General features: G+C 40.2%; 1 protein-coding gene across 1 annotated transcript; it reads left to right on the top strand.

Annotated features, from left to right (window-relative positions):
* Window positions 1–611: 611 nt before the first annotated feature.
* Window positions 612–17992, top strand: rap2ab (RAP2A, member of RAS oncogene family b). The gene is made up of 2 exons (XM_067442235.1): window positions 612–1369; window positions 16328–17992. The coding sequence occupies exons 1-2, from the start codon at window positions 798–800 to the stop codon at window positions 16563–16565; spliced, it is 810 nt and encodes a 269-aa protein (XP_067298336.1). The 5' UTR covers window positions 612–797; the 3' UTR covers window positions 16566–17992.
* The last annotated feature ends 1350 nt before the right edge of the window (window positions 17993–19342 follow it).

Genomic DNA, 19342 nt, shown 5'->3' with positions numbered 1-19342 from the left:
TGGAAAGTCCTTAAATGAGCAAACATGATGATTTTTGGTTGAATTATTGCTTTTTAACATGCTTTGTTGCAACAGTTTCGTTTCATTGTGATGCATTAGGACAATTTACTGTTGCTTGTACAGAACTGATGCATTATACATCTGCTGTGACTCGAGTCTGTCTAATGAAAGCTGTAAACCTGGACATGAGGAGATGGATAATTTATTAAGAGGTAACTGCACAACATATTCCTCTGTATGGGACTGTATTACATAAAGACATGCTGAAATATATATGAGTGGCTTTTTTAAAATAAAGACTAACTTCAGTATGTGAAAGAATCATGCAGATATGAATAGAAGTATTCAAATTTTCCATGAGCCACTGCAGCCTGCATCAGTGCACACACACACAATGGCCGCATCCCTGTTGCTTTCTATTTCAGGTGCTGATGCAGGCGACGCGCTGTTGCCATAGGAACAGCATCCCCAGCATCATGTTTCGCGCCGCCTCTCATTGGTCGCTCAGCTGGGGCTGTAACCATCCGCGCCGAAGTTTAAGCGGAAGTCCCGCCCACCTCACCCAACCATTGCCTTATTAAGAGCGATGGGCGTGGCTTGTCGCACTCCTCCGCTCCAATTGAGCGCTCAGAGCATCAATCCCGCTATAAAACTCCTATCCTCGAGCCGAGAATGTGTGCTCTGGCTTCAGAAGGTCTCCACCCGAGAGTATGGCGGTTGAGGATGCTGTAAGATGCAGAATAATGTGCATCTTCTATTCTGGAGCGCATCTGGGAGGGGACGCGTGATGATGCCCTATGTGCTCGGCGTTTTTACGCACGCAAACAGGCTTTCTCGAGGTGATTTCTTCTCGCAGATGTTTTCTAGATGCGGACCGATGCCATGAAGTCCGCACATTGGCTCTTTGTGCGCCTCTGTTGCAATACAGCCAGCCATGGCACCGCGTCTGCTCGACTTCTGCAATCTTCAAGGCAAGTTTCCCGCGGCATCTGATCGGCTCGGACGCTGTTAGCTCGCTCCATTACGCGCGTCACGTCGGTTCGGCTCGGTGCGCAATGCGCGAGTATAAGGTGGTGGTGCTCGGCAGCGGAGGCGTCGGGAAATCCGCGCTCACCGTCCAGTTCGTGACCGGGACCTTCATCGAGAAGTACGACCCGACCATCGAAGACTTCTACCGCAAGGAGATCGAGGTGGACTCCTCGCCGTCGGTGCTGGAGATCCTGGACACGGCCGGCACGGAGCAGTTCGCGTCCATGCGGGATCTCTACATCAAGAACGGCCAGGGCTTCATCCTGGTCTACAGCCTGGTCAACCAGCAGAGCTTCCAAGACATCAAGCCCATGAGAGATCAGATCATCCGGGTGAAGAGGTGAGACTGCTTTACCCATAAACACTGCATTGTATCGCACTAATCAGTGACGGGAATACCATGGTATAACCACCTGGTACCATGATTTTAACTCTACTTGAACTCCAGGTATTTCTTGGGAGCACCTAATATTACCATACCACCACAGTGTTTTTCTCAATTTAAGGCGAAAAAAAAAAAAAACTTACAGACAAGTATTTTGGTAATACCACATTTTAACATGGTGCATATTAATACGGTCATTTTACCATGACACAGCCACAATCGTTTTTTGTAAGGTGAATACCAATAAACCTTAGAAAAACAATGTTTACCATGCAAATGTTGTTTCATGGTAGAAATAATATCATTTTACCATGGTAGGACAACTACTACAGTACTCTCTAATAAATGCAATACACCAATGGTATTACTTGGAGGACATACTAAGGTAAATATTAAAAGTATCATGGTACTAGCATCTTATACCATAATTTTACCAGGGTACTGTCACAGTATACATTTGAGGGGAAATTAACAATAAACGTACAAAGAATTATGTTTTTGGACCTGTATGCATGAAATACTGTAATTTTACCACGGTACTGCCGGGATTTTATATATATATATATATATACTGTAAATTCAAGGTGAATAGCAATAAACCGAATATGATGCAGAATTACCATGTTTTTGTTTATGCATTTAAATATTACGGTAGCATGTGATACTATCATTTTACCACGGCACTGCCACACTACTTTATAAAGAAGTTTTTAATATGGCCTTCTATTAATTTGATAATCATTCAGTACCATAGTACATACTGTATTAAAGAACCATGCCATAATTTTTACTGCATACTTCAGTCCTTTGAGGTGAAAGCAGTAAACTTACAGAAATATATTTTGACATGTACCATGGTAAATATTGAAGTGCCATGGTATTAGCATGTAATACTGTCATTTTACCACGGTACTGCCACAATATTTTTTTGTAAATTCAAGGTGAATAGCAATAAACCTACAGAATACGATAGTATTACCATGTTTTTGTTCATGCAAATAATAAAGTAGCATGTTATACTATAATTTTATCATGCTACTGCCACCGTACTTATATTAGTACTTTTTAAAGTGGTAATCATTCGGTACCAGTACATGGCATTCATGTTTACTGCGTACTTCAGTACTTTGAGGTGAAAGCAGTAAACTTACAGAAAACAATGGAAATACCATGTTTTTCGACATGTACCATGATAAATATTAAAAATACCGTGGTATTTGAATCTGATCCCATCATTTTACCAGGGTATTGTCATAGTATGTTTTTGTAAATTTGAAGTGAAAACAATAAAGACAGAAAATGATGGTGTTACCGTGGTGAATATTGAAGTGCCATCTGATCCCATCATTTTACCTGAGTACTGTCATAGTACTGTTTTGTACATTTGAGGTGACAAAAACGTACAAAAACCATGTATTACCCAGCATGTGGACATAAATACTGAAGTGCCACAGCGTACTGACATTTTACCAGGGTACTTTCGCAGTACTTTGTTTGTAAGTGTTATATGAATATGGTAATCATTCAGCATCGTGGTAATACTGTATTAAAGAGCCCTCATTTTACCATGGTACTGTTCAGTCTGGAAAGCAGGAAGTTTGTCTTCTCTGAGTGAAGGGAACTTGCCAAGTTTTAAGAGCCAGTTAAGAAGATGGAAACACTTTAGTGTGTGTGTGGGGGGGAATAATATGACAGTGCCGTTAATAAAAAGTCCAACGGGACGCAGCATCTGTTATAATCTTTCCATAGTTTAACCCAAGGTCTAGAAACAGATGCTGTATTGTTTGTGTTTTTCCATATCGACTGTTAAAAGAGGTCTGAACGCGTCACTTTCATAAACAGCATCTACAGAACAATCATAAAGCCAGCGTGAGGTAAAGCACACAGAGATAAAAGATTCATCACCGGAGCTGCACAACCTGAAAGGCCTGAATTATCACGTCAGAACACTGAAGGAGAACAGCTTTAAAAGCTCCTATTTATGCACTTTCTCATATTGTCTTCTTGCGTTTTCTGTCTGTTCAGATGTGAGCGTGACAAATACAGCAACTGTTGCATTTGAATAGCAAAAGCCCCATGAAATATTGAACCGATAAAAGTAATCAGCCACTTTACCACAGTAATCAGTCATGACATCACCTGAAAATGTCGTGTTGTTTCGCCATATTTACATCCAGCAACCTGACAGTTTCATGCAGAACAGCCTCCAAGACATTTAAAGTTCTGCTTGGGATGATTTTGTGCTAAATAGTTTATAAAAGATTAAGTAGACCCATATTTAGTTAATTTTGTACGTGCATGTTGGGGTTATTTTTCCATTTATAGAATAATGTGCATTTATCCATCTTATATACTTGCCAAATAAACATAAATACATTATTAAATAAATGAGCAAATGCTGGAGTAATTTAAATTATTTTACTTTATGTGAATACAATTTGAGATATGACACTTGTGTAAATAAAAATGCATTAAATAAAGACATAAACTGGGTCTGAGGGCTGAAGTTCCTGTGGAAAATCCCGCCATTAAACACACTCAGGATGGGCTTTTTTGCAGCTTTATCTCTCGCATTATGAATTGAATTGGCAGCGTTTGATGCCAGAACCTGCAGAAAATCTCTGGCGCTCTGGCACCGGTTGTTAATCTGCAGGAGGAGGCCGACACATGCTGAGACGGCTGATGATAACTACAGTAACGCTGGTGAGATTTGCACACTCACCAAAATATAAATGAGATTGTGTGCCGGTGGAAGCCAAAGAAACATCACAACTGCATTAGCGCGCAGGAACCAAAGGCTGGCTTGACTTTTGGCAGCGAGACCCTGGGAAGAGGAAATGTGGGCGGATCCGCGGCTCATCTGCTTTCTATCTAATGCCAAACACTCTTTAATGAATTTAGATGAAAAAACACATCGACGTATTCAATTTAGCCACGGCAGGTGTTTAAACACACGGCCCACACACAATCTGTGCGCTGCTGCACATAATCTACCATGTGTGCAAGTCTGTGAAAAGCATTTACTAAAATGCAGATAAAATTGATATCAAGATGTGTAAATGTGTTAATGACTCTCAGACTCCCTGCAGCCCTTACAGAACTTAAATATTATTTATTATATGAAGTGTGTGTCTCTTCTGGTCACCAGGACTGCATTTATTTAATTAAAAAAATGCAGTAAAAAAATGTTAAATATTATTATTATTATGTGATCTATGTGAAGTGTGATCATTGATGTAAGCATCATTACTCCAGTCTTCAGGGTGACGTGATCCTTCAGAAATCATTCTCATATGAGGATATGCTGCTTAATGAACATTTCTGATTTTGAAAAAACACACTCTAAAGATATAGTGCTATTTGGCACTAAAAGTGGTTCTATGATTACAAGCCAAGAACCACTTTTGGTGCCAAATAGCACTATATCTTTAAAGGTGCTCTACAGTACCTCTGTCAAATGGTGCAATGTAGAACCCATAAGAGGAGCCATATCGCATTTTATTTCTTTCTAAATAATGGTGCTAAACGGCACCAACAGTAGTTCTTTGGTGTGTAAAGAACCTTTAAAGGTGCTTGAAAGGTTCTTTGTATGGCAGTGGTGCTATATAGCAGCTTTACCACCCCAAAGAACCGCTGAAACACCGCTGAAGAACCATTGAGGGGCTTAACGGGTTCTGGATATGGTAACTGTGCTATATAGACCCTCAGTCATCCCAAAGAACTGCTGAAGAACTGCTGAAGAACTGCTGAAGAACTGCTGAAGAACCACTGAATCACCAAGACTTAGTGCTATACAGCACTTCAAGTGGTTCCCCTATGACAGTGTTTCTCAAACTTTTTCTGCCATTCCCCACTTTGGAGGTAGGGAAGGGCCACGAGCCCCACCTGTCCCCAATCACCCAACAAAATGGTAATTATCTAGGCTTTAAGTTTGCCTGTTAACATTTATTTGATTAACATCACATTTAAACCTTTCATGTGTACAGTCAAAATATTTTAGCTGAGTTTTTTTTAAGGCAACGTTATTTTAGAACGTTTCAAATTAATGTTTCTATGGCAACGCGTCATGTTTATCACGTGACTCACCATAATCAAAATAGCGCTGAATGACAGATGTATCGCTTTTATTACGTTTTTTTTTCTTTTTTATTCAAAATATTGACATACTTGCTTACCATGTCATCAACTGTCTAATAATCCAATTGTAGGTGTGTTTTGCCATTTAAACCCCTTTATAAATGATCTTGATTTTGATCTATAATGTGAGATGGGCGCTGCCACGTTTGAACAAATGCACTGCAGTTCAGAGTCCTGTCAATCGGATTTGCAGTACGTATATTCATCAGCTTCTCCTGGAATAAGTAAGTGACCGGTGAACTGGGAGAAGAATCGAGCAAACTTTATAGTTACTTACACTATGTGTATCTGATATGAATAAAACATGTCGACCAATTATATTTGAATGGATTGTTATTGCTGCTTCCAAAGACACCAGTGTATTCTACAAACTCTAAATGTATTGTTTTACTAGTACTTGTGTATTTAAATGTTACCTATTCAATTAAACCTAAAATAAACAGTATGCGGTTGAAAACACTGCATGACGTATGTCAAGAGCTGAGCGCGTATGCATCTGGCTCAGTGCCAGCCGAAGCGCGTCCCACCGTTTGAATCTGACAGTTATGTCACGTCACTAAACATTCTAAATCCCATATGTGGGTCCGTACTCTCAGGGGCATAGAAATAAAAATCCCATGTGGGACCGCTCAAAAGGTTAATAGAGATGGGCACAAAAAATTAACACATTTCCTCCCGTTTGTCGTGCCCCACTTGTCATGTCTCTATTCCCCACCAGTGGGGCGCGCCCCACACTTTGAGAAACGCTGCCCTATGATGACAAGCCAAAGAACCACTTTTAGTGCTATATAGCACCGTTTTTTTTAGAGTGCAGTTGATATTTATGTGGAAACTGATCCAATTTTTTTTTTTAGGATTCTTTGATGGATAGAATGTTCAAAAGAACAGCGATTATTTGAAATCGAATCTTTTGTAACATTCTAAATGTCTCAACTGTTCAATCCACTTAACCTCTGGATTGCTTTCCGTTAGTAATTACGATCTCTGTCATATCTAATTGACTTCAGATGCATTTAATACACATATACAGCGTTTCTAATGACAGTTTGCGCCTGACGGCGCGACTGCCTCCCGTGAGACCTTCCTTCTTGAAAGATGAGATTGTGTTCCTGAGGGAAACCTGCTGTATAGCGCCCATGGATATTGACATTTCACACTCATCTGAAATCATTTTTGTGGGAGTGTTTTTGTCGGGATTGAAGAAAGAGATCTTAGATTAGTGTGAAAGCATTCCCGTAGCTCTAAAACGCATGGAAAAGCACGTCCTGGAGAGAGTGTGTGTGGATAGGGAAGGCCGCTGAAGACGATGATTGCTTTTTAACCTGCTCCAATTTGCTGCTCGCTCCGCTGCACCGCGGTGACCGCGAGCAAAGTGTGGCGTATTAACATGAAGTCATCTGTCTTCATTTGTGTTTCACTCTGAAGAGAAGATTTCCTCTATTTCTGTACACCGAGGGGGATTATGTATGTTGTACGACTTTACAATTGGTTTGGCTACTTTTCTGCGTTTTACTTGCTCTGTGACCTTTTACTTGTATTTTTCAGTTCATGTACTTTATACTGTTTAAAGACGACCTTATGCCCTTTCACAAAGTCTTGATGTTGTTTTTGTGCTCTGTTGGAACAGGTTTTCATGCTTGAGTGTTCAAAAACACATAATTTATCCCATATTCTCCATTATCGCAGCTCATCTCTTCCCAGTCTGTCAGTGACGCTCTGTTTAGTTCCTGTCGACCAATCAGAGCACAAAACCACAATGCGCTCTGATTGGTCAGCTGGAGTGGTGTGTTGTGATTGGTCAAGCATTTCAATCGTGTTAGGGATATGTCCCGCCCCTTAATCCGCATTTTCAACACACTACTAACTAACTCAACAAGGCCCCGCCCCGTTATTTTGTATATTAATTATTTACATTTATAAAAACAAGAAAGCTACTTTAATTAATATGACATTTATTCTCTGTCATGTTGTCACACTACGGTTGCTCAAAGAGGAAGAAGCGGATCTATTTGCAGCAGTACACTGTAAAAAAAAAATTGTTGGTTTAACTTAAAAAAGTAAGTAATGTGGTTGCCTTAATTTTGAGTTTATTGAAATTAAAAATTTGAGTTGATACAATGAAGGAAATTTGTTTAATAAATAGAAACTCAAAATATTATTGTATCTGAGAACTACATAAATCTGGTAATTACCCAATATGCTTACAAAATCTTTTAATGATATTTTAATAAAGGTTGTCAAATCTCAACAACAAAAAATAGTCATTGTATGAACTCAAAATTTTAAGGCAACCAGGTAACTTTTTTTCTAAATAATTTTTTACAGTGTAACAATGTTTATTAACCAAACCTCAAAACTCTCAGACAGGAAATGGAACAAAATGCATGTGAAACAGGAAACAGAACTAAAGCTAGCCTAGAAATCTAGACGCACCCTAGCGGCAGCAAATCTAATCTGCTCGCGAGTGTCGTCTAGCAACTCTCAATACCCTTCTGAGCTGGAAAAGCCAAACTCTGGTCGGGCCAATCACATCGTGTATAGAGTTGGTGGGCGGGGCTTAACATAATGACGGCCGAGTTGCGTTTGCGTGCTTCTAGTAAACACAGAAGCTGGCGAACGGCGGCGGTCTTTCGAATCAGCTTTGACTGCGCTTCTGGAAGACTTGGAGTTAAGCTTTTCTCTGAGAAAAGAACAAAGAACGGCACTGAAGTCATTCTTAAGAAGGGAAGATGTGTTCGGAGTTTAGCCGACCAGATACGGCGAATGTTTAATCTGTCAACAAGCTCTGCTTCACCTTCGTTGCTCTGGTTGGTGGTAGCGCTATCCTATCGCGTGCAGAGGGAGTTTGAAAGACAACCGTTTATCCGCCCCTCGGACTGAGCTGTCAATGGTGAGTTTCCAGACCAAACATCTGGATGTGGGTCTGGCTTGTCAGGCTAAACTCAACAGGCATGAGACGGGAAACTGAACTAAACACGTAAAAACAGGAAACAGTGTTCAAACAATGATTTTCATGGCATTATCGCTTTCTTAATCGTTGATGTTGTTCTTATTATTTTAATGTTCTGTACTCTTCTAGCAGTTCTGCTTCTGAACATTGTGTCTCCTTCAGTCAGTTTGGATTTTATTCAGCGTTTATTATTTTCTGACTGACATTTTTTATTTTGGGAAACTTTGGAGAGAAAAAAAAAACGTTCCTCTTTTGTTTTCATTAACAACTGGTTCCTTTGTTTCGCTCTGAATCAGCGTGTGGCCAGACCAGCATTTCTGGCCAAAAGCATCCCAGCATGCATTCATGGCTCTTAGCAGGGTCTCTGGAGACATCACATCTGTTTGTGTTCCTAAGCACCAGGGGTCGAACCGTTACTGGGCAACCGCGCCGGCGAGGCCTTCAATCCGCTGGATGGAGCGATGCAGCCGTCACTTTTTGACAGACGGACAGTGAAGTCATGTGTTTTAAATCACAGTCAGACCGATCACAATTCACCCTCCAAACAGTTCCTCTCTACAAATGCAATAGGCACTTGTGTTTTTATTTTTTTACACCTGACTTGCTTAATTCCTGTGGTGAATCATGCCAAAACAACACCAATAAACTTTCGCAGTTTCCATCTTTATGGTGCATTATATTTGATGCATTGCATTATTTGATTATAAATTACCCCAGTGTGTTTCAGTCAAATGCGCGTGCTGTGACGAGTGCTTTCAGGCAATGAGCAATGAATGCGTGCAGTGGCATGAAAGATTAATTAGCTATTGAGCTGCTGTCAGATACTAAGTTGGTAAATGCACCTTGTCATGTGCAGCTCATGAGTTCATCATGATCGCTGCGGTCAGTGCTTTAAGAGCAACGCACATGCTTCAATGATCCTCTAATAGATGTTGTGGGTCGTGAAGGCTCGCGCTTCGTTAGTCTCCGGGGTAATTACATTCACTTAACTAGTGCTGCTGTGTTTGTTATCTTGTCGCTGTATTAAATTATTTTAATCTCTCAGACATTAAGATGATAATGCATGGCATGGCAATGTGGAAAATGTCACCAAGCAGCATTATGAAACTAAATGAGAACCAGTATCTGTTTATATATATATATATATATATATATATATATATATATATATATATATATATATATATATATATATATATATATATATATATATATATATAATATAATACACACAAATATACACAAGCTTTTGTCACAATCAATCAACTTGACAGGCCTAATATGTGTGTGTGTGTGTGTGTGTGTGTGTGTGTGTGTGTGTGTGTGTGTGTGTGTGTGTGTGTGTGTGTGTGTGTGTGTGTGTGTGTGTGTGTGTGTGTGTGTGTGTGTGTGTGTGTGTGTGTGTGTGTGTGTGTGTGTGTGTGATTTTATTAAATATTTTTAAATTACACTCTAAAAAATTCTGGGTAAAAACAAATATGGACTAACCCAGCAATATAACCAAATATTTAACCCAACCACAGGGTTAAAAATAACCCAATCGCTGGGTTAGTCCATATTTGACCGAACATTGGGTTAAAACAACCCAGCATTTTTTAGAGTGTAATTTGATATATTAATATTAATATATATTTTATAATTAAAATTGAATATATATATATATATATATATATATATATATATATATATATATATATATATATATATATATATATAAATGGAATATTATATATCTCAAATTATTTGAATATTATTAAATCATTTAAAATATACAATATAATTATATTATAATTGTGTGTGCACTTACGAAACAAAATGAAGATCAAAAGACGTACATTATATATTTAATCAATTCTACACTCTAAAAAATGCTGGGTTGTTTTAACCCAATGTTGGGTCAAATATGGACTAACCCAGCATTTGGTTTGTATTAAGCAAATATTGAACCCAACCGCAGGATTAAAACAACCCAATAGCTGGGTTAAAATAATCCAATTGCTGGGTTAGTCCATATTTGACCCAACATTGGGTTAAAACAACCCAGCATTTTTTAGAGTGTATATTTATATTTTGTCCTTGTAAGGAGCCGTGCTGCCGCCGAGCCTGATGGGAAATTTGTTTTGGGGAAAGATTTTCGTGTCGCTTTATAAACTAAATAAATCGGTAGTATTTTTCTCAGCCACCTTTATTGCTATTCTTCATCAGCAGTGCATAAAATGTGTACAAACTAAATGTACGGTTTGTCAGCATTAATTTCTATCATAATTCTTTCCTTGACATGCTTTCACCTTAAAAGTGTGTGTTTCCCACATTGTGCTGGAGAGCATATGTTCATGAATCATGATGAATATGACAGAAACATCCCAGACCTGCTCTAACAGCCGTCTAACTCCAGACTTCCCTTGTGTCTGTCAGGCTATAAATAGCGTTTCTCCCGCTCGCCACCAATAGATGACATTTCATCTTACCTCCCACTCACCATTCACACCTCTCGCCCCGCAACAACGTCCTGCTATAGTGTGACAAGGAGTATTAGCTGAGGCTGGTGAAATGTTAGATGGAATAACATGACGTGAATGATGCTGAATGCCATTGCAGCATGAGACGTATTGTCTGGTGCTTAATAAATAATGCTGAACAGTGTCAATCAAGAACCAACAACGAGATCCTGAACCCCTGCTGTCATCTCTGAAACCCCTCCTGTTAAACATGACTACTGACATTTACTATGATAGAATTGCAGTGTTTACATTGTGCAACAACTGCACAGCAAATAATATATTCTGTATATATACACTAAATTGCCATAAATTTTGTGACGCCTGCCTTTACATGCACATGAACTTTAATGCCATCCCATTGTTACTCCCTAGGGTTTAATATGGAGCTGGTCCACCTTTTGCAGCTCTAACAGCTTCAACTCTTCTGGGAAGGCTTTCCTCAAGGTTTAGGAGTGTGTTTATGGGAATTTTTGACTATTCTTCTTGAAGTGCATTTGTGAGACCAGGCACTGATGTTGGACGAGAAGGCCTGGCTCTCAGTCTCCGCTCTAATTCATCCCAAAGCTGTTCTATCGGGTTGAGCTCAGGACTCTGTGCAGGCCAGTCAAGTTCCTCCACACCAAACTCCTCATCCATGTCTTTATGGACCGACACTTTGTGCACTGGTGCGCAGTCATGTTGGAACAGAAAGAGGCCGTCCCCAAACTGTTCCCACAAAGTTGGGAGCATTTAAATTGTCTGAAATATATTAGTATGCTGAAGCATTAAGATTTCCTCTCACTGGAACTAAGGGGGCAAGCCAAACCCCACACCATAATCCCCCCTCCACCAAACTTTACACTTGACACAATGCAGTCAGACAAGTCCCGTTCTCCTGGTAACCGCCAAACACAGACTTGTCCATGGGATTGTCAGACAGAGAAGCGTGATTGTTCACTCAGAGAACACGTCTCACTGCTCTAGAGTCCAGTGTCGGCTGTTTTACTCCACTGCATCTCACGCTTTGCATTGCATTTGGTGATGTAAGGCTTGGATGAGCTGCTCGGCCATGGAAACCCATTCCATGAAGCTCTCTACACTGTTCTTGAGCTCATCTGAAGGCCACAGAAGTTTGGAGGTCTGTAGATATTGACTCTGCAGAAAGTTGGTGACTTCTGCGTACTGTGACCTTAGCTGCTGTTATTCCTAATCGCTTCGGCTTTGTTATAATCCCACTAACTGTTGAGTGTGGAATATTTAGTAGTGAGGAAATTTCTCAAATGTTTGTAGAAGCGTCTGCATACCTAGTGCTTGATTAATACACCTGTGGCCATGAAGTGATTGAACACCTGAACTCAATGATTTAGAGGGGTGTCCCAATACTTTTGCCAGGCATATGTTTTATATATATATATATATATATATATATACCAATTTGCTGCATTTCTGTTATTATCGAGGTTAAAAACAGTTGTGCTGCTTCATATTTTTGGATAAACTGATACATTTTAGTTTTCAGGGTTCTTTGATGAAAAGAATATTCAAAAATGCAGCATTATTTTGCAATATAATCTTTTGTAACATTATAAATGTCTTTAATGTGATCAATTAATAACAGACCTAGCAACAAAATCAATGATAAAACAGTGTAAATACAGCTGGAAACCAGTGCAAAATCAACCTCATTAATTATTTAAACCCCAGTACATGATGGGAACACCAGTATCAGAAAAGTTCAGTAGTTTTACTTAAAGGGGTGATGAATTGAGAAATCAACTTTCTTGAGCTTTGATATATAAAAGGTCATGGTAAGTAAGGGATAATGTCCACCCAGCCGGTTGTTATCGCAGAATAAACCCCGACAGAGTGATCAGGACCCCGACGCGAAGCGGAGCATCACTCTGAAGGGGTTTATTCTGCGATAACAACCGGTTGGGTGTATATTATCCCGCTTATTACACGGCTACTCTCAAATAAATAATTATTAGACACAAAATATTGTCTCGAGATTAAATATTTAGATTAAATATATAGCTCTTACGCAAAGCTTCCGCGAAGGAAAACAGTTCCAACCTGCTTTAAGCCTTTATCTATTGCTGCTAAATGTTGAAAATGAATGCTGAAAGGGTTAGTTCACCCAAAAATGAAACCAAGCCTATGATTTACTCACCCTCAAGTTTTCGTAGGTGTATATGGCATTCTTCTTTCAAACAAATACAATCGGAGTTATATTTAAAAAGTCCAGGCTAACGTTAATCCCAGCAGTAGTTGTAGTTGTGTTTGAAGTCCTGCAGCTGTCCGTCAAATAACGTGCTCCACACGACTCCGATGGGTTAATAGAGCCTTCTGATTCGAATCGATGCGTTTGTGTAAGAAAAATATCTAAATTAAAAACGTTATAAAGGAAACCCGCCTTCCATTGTAGCCACGGCTGCTTAAGCCACAAGATGGCGCCAGCGTTAAGCACAGAAGTAGTACCGGTCAAGATAACTCGTAGTACCCGGATGAGCGGGTGTTATCTGGAAATAACGTACCGCTGGAATGCGCGATTGACCAATCAGAATCAAGTATTTCACAGAGCCGTGTAATAAAATAAGATTATCTTGTACGTTTCAGAGCTGAAACTTCCTTTTTAGTCAAAGAAAAGCTTTTATAGACACCAGGCCCAGAAAACGATCGTGGGCTTCATTCTTACATCATAGCGTGACGAGTTCAGTAGCCCCACACACCGACTCGTGGAGCTGATCGGCTCGCTAGCCAGCAGCAATAAATGTGTGGAAGAAGATAGCAAGATATTGTGGAAGAAAACAGTCGCTGCAAAAGTTTCCTTTGGATCCTAATATTAGAAATGTGTGATATTCATTTATGTTTTTAAGTTCCAGCTCACGTGGGGAAGACCGTACGTGTGTTCACTTCATTTCACAGCGCAATCGCTTGTAAACAAGACTCAAGTGCTGGATTTGCAGACACAACGTTGTGCCTTCTATATTAGATCCGACAGGAATGGTGCAACAAACTTCTGTGGGTAAAGCGTCTTTTTTATAATAGTAGTCCCGGGGCTGTGTGGTTTCTAGACAGGCTACCAAAACGTACGCCTGTTGGCAGAAATTCTTTCTTGATCTGGGCGCGCACGTGTGTGTGTGTGTGTGTGTGTGTGTGTGTGTGTGTGTGCGATTGTGCGGGCCATGTAATATAGAAATAATATTCCAATCAATTGCAGGTCGATGAGAAATAAATCATTGTGTTTGTTAGATAAAGACATTTACGAGCCCTGCGGTCGAGAAAATCATTGCAGTTGTCGCTTTCAAAACAAGCTTAAGCTCATTAAATATGCGAATCGTATCCAATCCTAGCCGTGGGCGTTTACTTCCAAGTCTCCAGTGACACGCCCATCAGAACCCAGCGTTCAGGAGAGAGCCTCAAAACCAGTGTAGAAAATAGCCTATTACTTATTAGTTATGATGTTTTTGGATGTACAAACCACACAAACGTCATTAGTTAACCTCAGACAACAGTATAAAAAAATAAAAAGCCAGTTCATGACAACTTTAATTTTATAACGTTGATATTTACATTTTAATTTCTACAAGCTTGAATTGAGTACTAGTTTTTAATTTAATTATTCTGACCTGATTTAACTTTTTATTGTAGAAATTACATCCTAGCTTTTTCTGTAGTATTTACTTTACCACAGAATCATTTTTATCAGTGTGGGGATGAAAAGGAGCAGTAATGTTTTGAGATCTTCACTCTTTTGTCGTCATCATCGTCGTCGATCTCTACAGTCACTACATTCTAAAAAAAATGCTGGGTTAAAAACAACCCAAGTTGGGTTAAAATTGGACAAACCCAGAATTTGGGTTGTTTGAATGGGTCCATTCACTGGGTTCAAACAACCCAATTTCTGAGTGTGTCCATTTTTAACCCAACTTGGGTTGTTTTTAACCCAGCATTTTTGAGAGTGTATGATCTTCCTCCTCCTTTAATTAGAGCTGATGTCAAACAGACACTCCTCCGCTCTCTGCATTAAAGGCTGGGAATGGGTTTCCATGACTCAGCGGGTCTGATGAGCCGTGGGCCGAGCGCCCGATGCCCTGGACACACACTTCTCTAAAGAGTCTCGTTTTTCAGCAGGCGGGTCTGACGGATCAATAGCTCTGACTCAGAGTCTGTGGAGGGAATGATTCACAGTTACACACATCCTCGGCCCAGGATTTCTCAGTCCGCGACACACAGCTAGTGTGCCATTGGGAAGAAGACAAATCAATTAGCGTCATCTTTAACGATTTTGACCTCGAGTATCGGATGGTGGTTCGATAACTGGAGTGAAGTGCTCTTATATTAACTCAATCAATCTTGGTAAAGAAAACACATTGAGCAGTTTAATCCGGAGCAAATGAATCATTAGTTATTGGTGCAATTTTCAACTTAACGTTTCTAGTTCAATTATTATGAGTAATTTAATGTTGTAACTATAATTTTTGACCAGTATATAAATGGTGTCAATGGTGGGGAAAGATGAATAAAATATATTCCGGGTGTATGTGTGCAATCACTATCATCACTATAAGTCAGTCATTGGTAGTTTGACTTCCTGAAGAATGAAACATTATGGCTGCGTCCGAAACCTAGGCATTGACTCGTTGCCTAATCAGACAATGGCTTGTAAGGCAGTGTTTTGTGCATGAAGGCACCTCACGAAACTAATTTCCGACAGACTTCTAAGCCAGTGTATCAGTTTAATGATCTACAGCAAAACAGAGCGAGCTTTGGTGAGAACTAAACACATATTTAATTACTACATTAGTCATTTCTCGCTAGAAATGACATCAGAAGTGGAAAATATTGGTAAAAAACATGCATCTACACACAAACTGACCAGCCAACACAACTTTCGGACGCCATCTTATTTCCCCAGCTCAACTGTCACTGCATGGAAAGCACAGGATTGTGGGATATCAAAGGCAGCGAAGGACACACGTATGCTGCCTTAAAATCCATCAGATGAAGGTCCCTCAGGAGACAGGAAGTGAAGCTAACAATAGATTCAGACGTTGCTTGATGCCTTCCTGCCTTCAAGTGTGTCCTCTAAAGGCAGCATTTTCCAGGTTTCGGACGCAGCCTGTGTCTCATTTACAACATTGTTGACTCAATCAATGCCATGAGTTTGGGGGTGGGACTATCCCTTTGCTTGACCAATGATAGGCGAGAGCAAAAGGTGCAGTAGAACTATTAGGGAAACCTGTTTGGAAACAACTGTTACTTCTTTAATTTAGAGCTGAAATGCCACATTTTATCATTTCATGTTGAATCTTTCACTCATTATCATGCCATGTGCATTCACAGGTATGAGCGTGTGCCCGTGATACTCGTGGGAAACAAGGTGGACCTGGACAACGAGCGCGAGGTTTCGTCGAGCGAGGGTCAAGCTCTAGCTGAAGAATGGGGCTGCCCGTTCATGGAGACGTCAGCCAAGAGCAAAACCATGGTGGACGAACTGTTCTCAGAGATAGTCAGGCAGATGGACTACGCCTCTCAGCCGGATAAGGAAGACCCGTGCTGCTCCTCCTGCAATATTCAATAACCCCTCGCAATCACATGGGCTTGTCAAAGGGGTACGACAACATGGAGATCATCACAAAACTGGTGCATCCGTTCTCATGCACACGTGACGGGCGTCTACACACTAACGCTGCCAATCGGTTGATTTTCGGTGGGAATGGTGCAATGTAAAGACACAAGAGTGTGCAAAACTTAACAATATTTCACTTTTAGGCAATGCTAAAATCCATTGATTTCCATGGGAATGATGCATTGCAAAGACGTAGATAAAGCATGCAACGGTTTGCGAAAGCTGTGCGAACTAAAGTCGAGAATTGCAACTTTTGGGCAATGCTGCAAAATCCATTGATTTCAATGGGAATGATGCTTTGCAAAGATGTAGATCAAATGCATTAGGGTTTGCGAAAGCTGTGCAAACAAACGTTGAGAAATTGAACTTTCTAGGTAAAGCTTTAGATCCATTGATTTCCATGGGAATGATTCATTGCAAAAACTGATAAAATACGCAGGGGTTTGCGAAAGCTGTGCAAACTAGAGCATTTTAACTTTTGGGCAATGCTGCAAATCCATTAATTTCAACAGGAATGGTGCATTGCAACGAGGCAAATGAAAAAGGGGTTGAGAAAGTGTCGCCTGAGTGTGCAAACAAACATTGAGAAATGTAACTTTTAAGCAACGTTTTAAATCTATGATTTCAATGGGAATGGTGCATTTGCAAAAACGGATAAAAAATTTGAGTTTGCGAAAACTGTGCAAACAAAAGTCGAGGATTGCAACTTTTGAGCAATGCTGCAAATCTACTGACTTCAATGGGAATGATGCTTTGCAAAGACGTAGAAAACAATATGTAAGGGTGTGCGAAAATAGCAAACCAAAATATATACATTTAACTTTTAGGCAGTGCAACGACGTAGATGGGAAATGCAAACGTTGCAAAAAATGTGCAGACAAAAGTTGACAAAATGTAACTTTAAGCAATTCTGAAAATGAATTGATTTCAACAGGATTGGTGCATTGCATCGAGGTAGATGAAAAATTCAAGGGTTTGCTAAGGGTTGCTGGGGTGTGCAAACAAACGTTGAGAAATGTGACTTTTAGGCAAAGCTTCAGATCCATTGATTTCAATGGGGATGGTGCACTGCAAAAACAAGAGTTTGTGAAAGCTGTGCAAACAGAAGTCAAGAATTTTTACTTTTGGGCAATGCTGCAAATCCATTGATTTCAAAGCTGCTTTGCAAAGACGTAGATGAAAAATACAAACATCGAGTCGAGAAAACAAGCATTTTTTCGCATCTGTTGATCTCCCCATACTCGGTCCAGGAGGGCCGCTGTCCTGCAGAGTTTAGCTCCAACCCCAATCCAACACACCTTACTAGGTCCTATAAAGGCATTGATTAGCTGGTTCAGGTGTGTTTGATTGGGGTTGGAGCTAAACTGCCGGACAGCGGCCCTCTAGGACCGAGTTTGGTGAGGCGGGTTCAGTTGTGCTTTTTTCCCGCTTATGACCCCACGTTTCCCGCACCTTCGAGACGGATGGCGAACGCAGCCTTCTTTAGTGTGTAACGCCTTAAAGGGTTAGTTCAACCAAAAATGAAAATGATTTCATTAATTCCTCACCCTCATGTCGTTGGACACCCGTAATACCTCCGTTCATCTTCAGAACACAAATGAAGATATTTTAGTGTAAAGCTGAGAAAGGCGTCAGAAAGGCCTCCATTGGCATTCAGTACATTTCAACTCACAAGAGCCATAAAGGCACTAAACACATCAAAACACAGCCCATCTCACTACAGCGGCTGTACAATAATCTTACAATGCGACAAGAATAGTTATTGTGCGCTCAAAAATCGAAATAATGACTTTATCCGCCAAGTTATTGTCTTCCGTGTCGGTCTCGCTCCTCCTCTTCTGGGTCATGAACGGCTGAGCTGCATCATATTCTCACGCATGCATCGAGTTCACGTCAATAACTTGGTGGATAAAGTCGTTATTTTTATTTTTGTGCGCACAATAACTATTTTCGTTGCATTGTAAGATTATTTTACAGCCGCTGTAGTGAGATGGGCTTTGTGTCGATGTGTTTAGTGCCTTTATGGGTCTTGTGAGTGGGAATGTACTGAATGCCAATGGAGGCCTTTCTGAAGCCTTTCTCAGCTTTACACTAAAATATCTTCATTTGTGTTCTGAAGATGAACGAAGGTCTTACAGTTGTGACTATGAGGGTGAGCAATTAATGAAATCATTTTCATTTTTGGGTGAACTAACCCTTTAATTACGATCAATGAATAATGAGAAACTGTAAAAAAAAGGTCAAAGGGGTTATAAAAACACACCATACTTGAGTCATTCTTTTCTCCGCATGTTTTCGACACGTTCATTCTGAGTTTGATGCTGTTCGTAAGAGACTCGTTTAGTTTGCACATATAGAACCTGATGTCTTAAACTGCCATTTCTTTACTAAAGAGCCAGAATGACCTAGTTTTGTTCTTCCAAGCGTCGGGCGAAGGTGACGTTTCCTCCGAGGGACGATCAGACGTCTGGGTTTGACGTGTTCATGAGGGGATCGATCGATGCGCGCGCAGGGGTCCCGTTGCAGCGGCGAGGGGCTTCACTTTGGGTGTTCCAGGGACATTTTCTTTGAGGAAGCCAAATAGGATCCTGAGAAGCACTTTTCTTTTCTAACTTTACATCCATTCTGATTTATGAAACTGCTGGGAATATTCAGCGGATCATGTTGTGGTTTTTAATTAGCACCTCGATATAGAATGTTGCCAATTCTGAATTATGTATTTTGTAATA

Source organism: Pseudorasbora parva, chromosome 4, assembly GCF_024679245.1.
Source record: "Pseudorasbora parva isolate DD20220531a chromosome 4, ASM2467924v1, whole genome shotgun sequence".
NCBI classification, from domain to species: domain Eukaryota; kingdom Metazoa; phylum Chordata; class Actinopteri; order Cypriniformes; family Gobionidae; genus Pseudorasbora; species Pseudorasbora parva.
The sequence above is the reverse complement of the archived record's forward strand: the minus strand, read 5'-3'. Positions and strand labels throughout refer to the sequence as shown.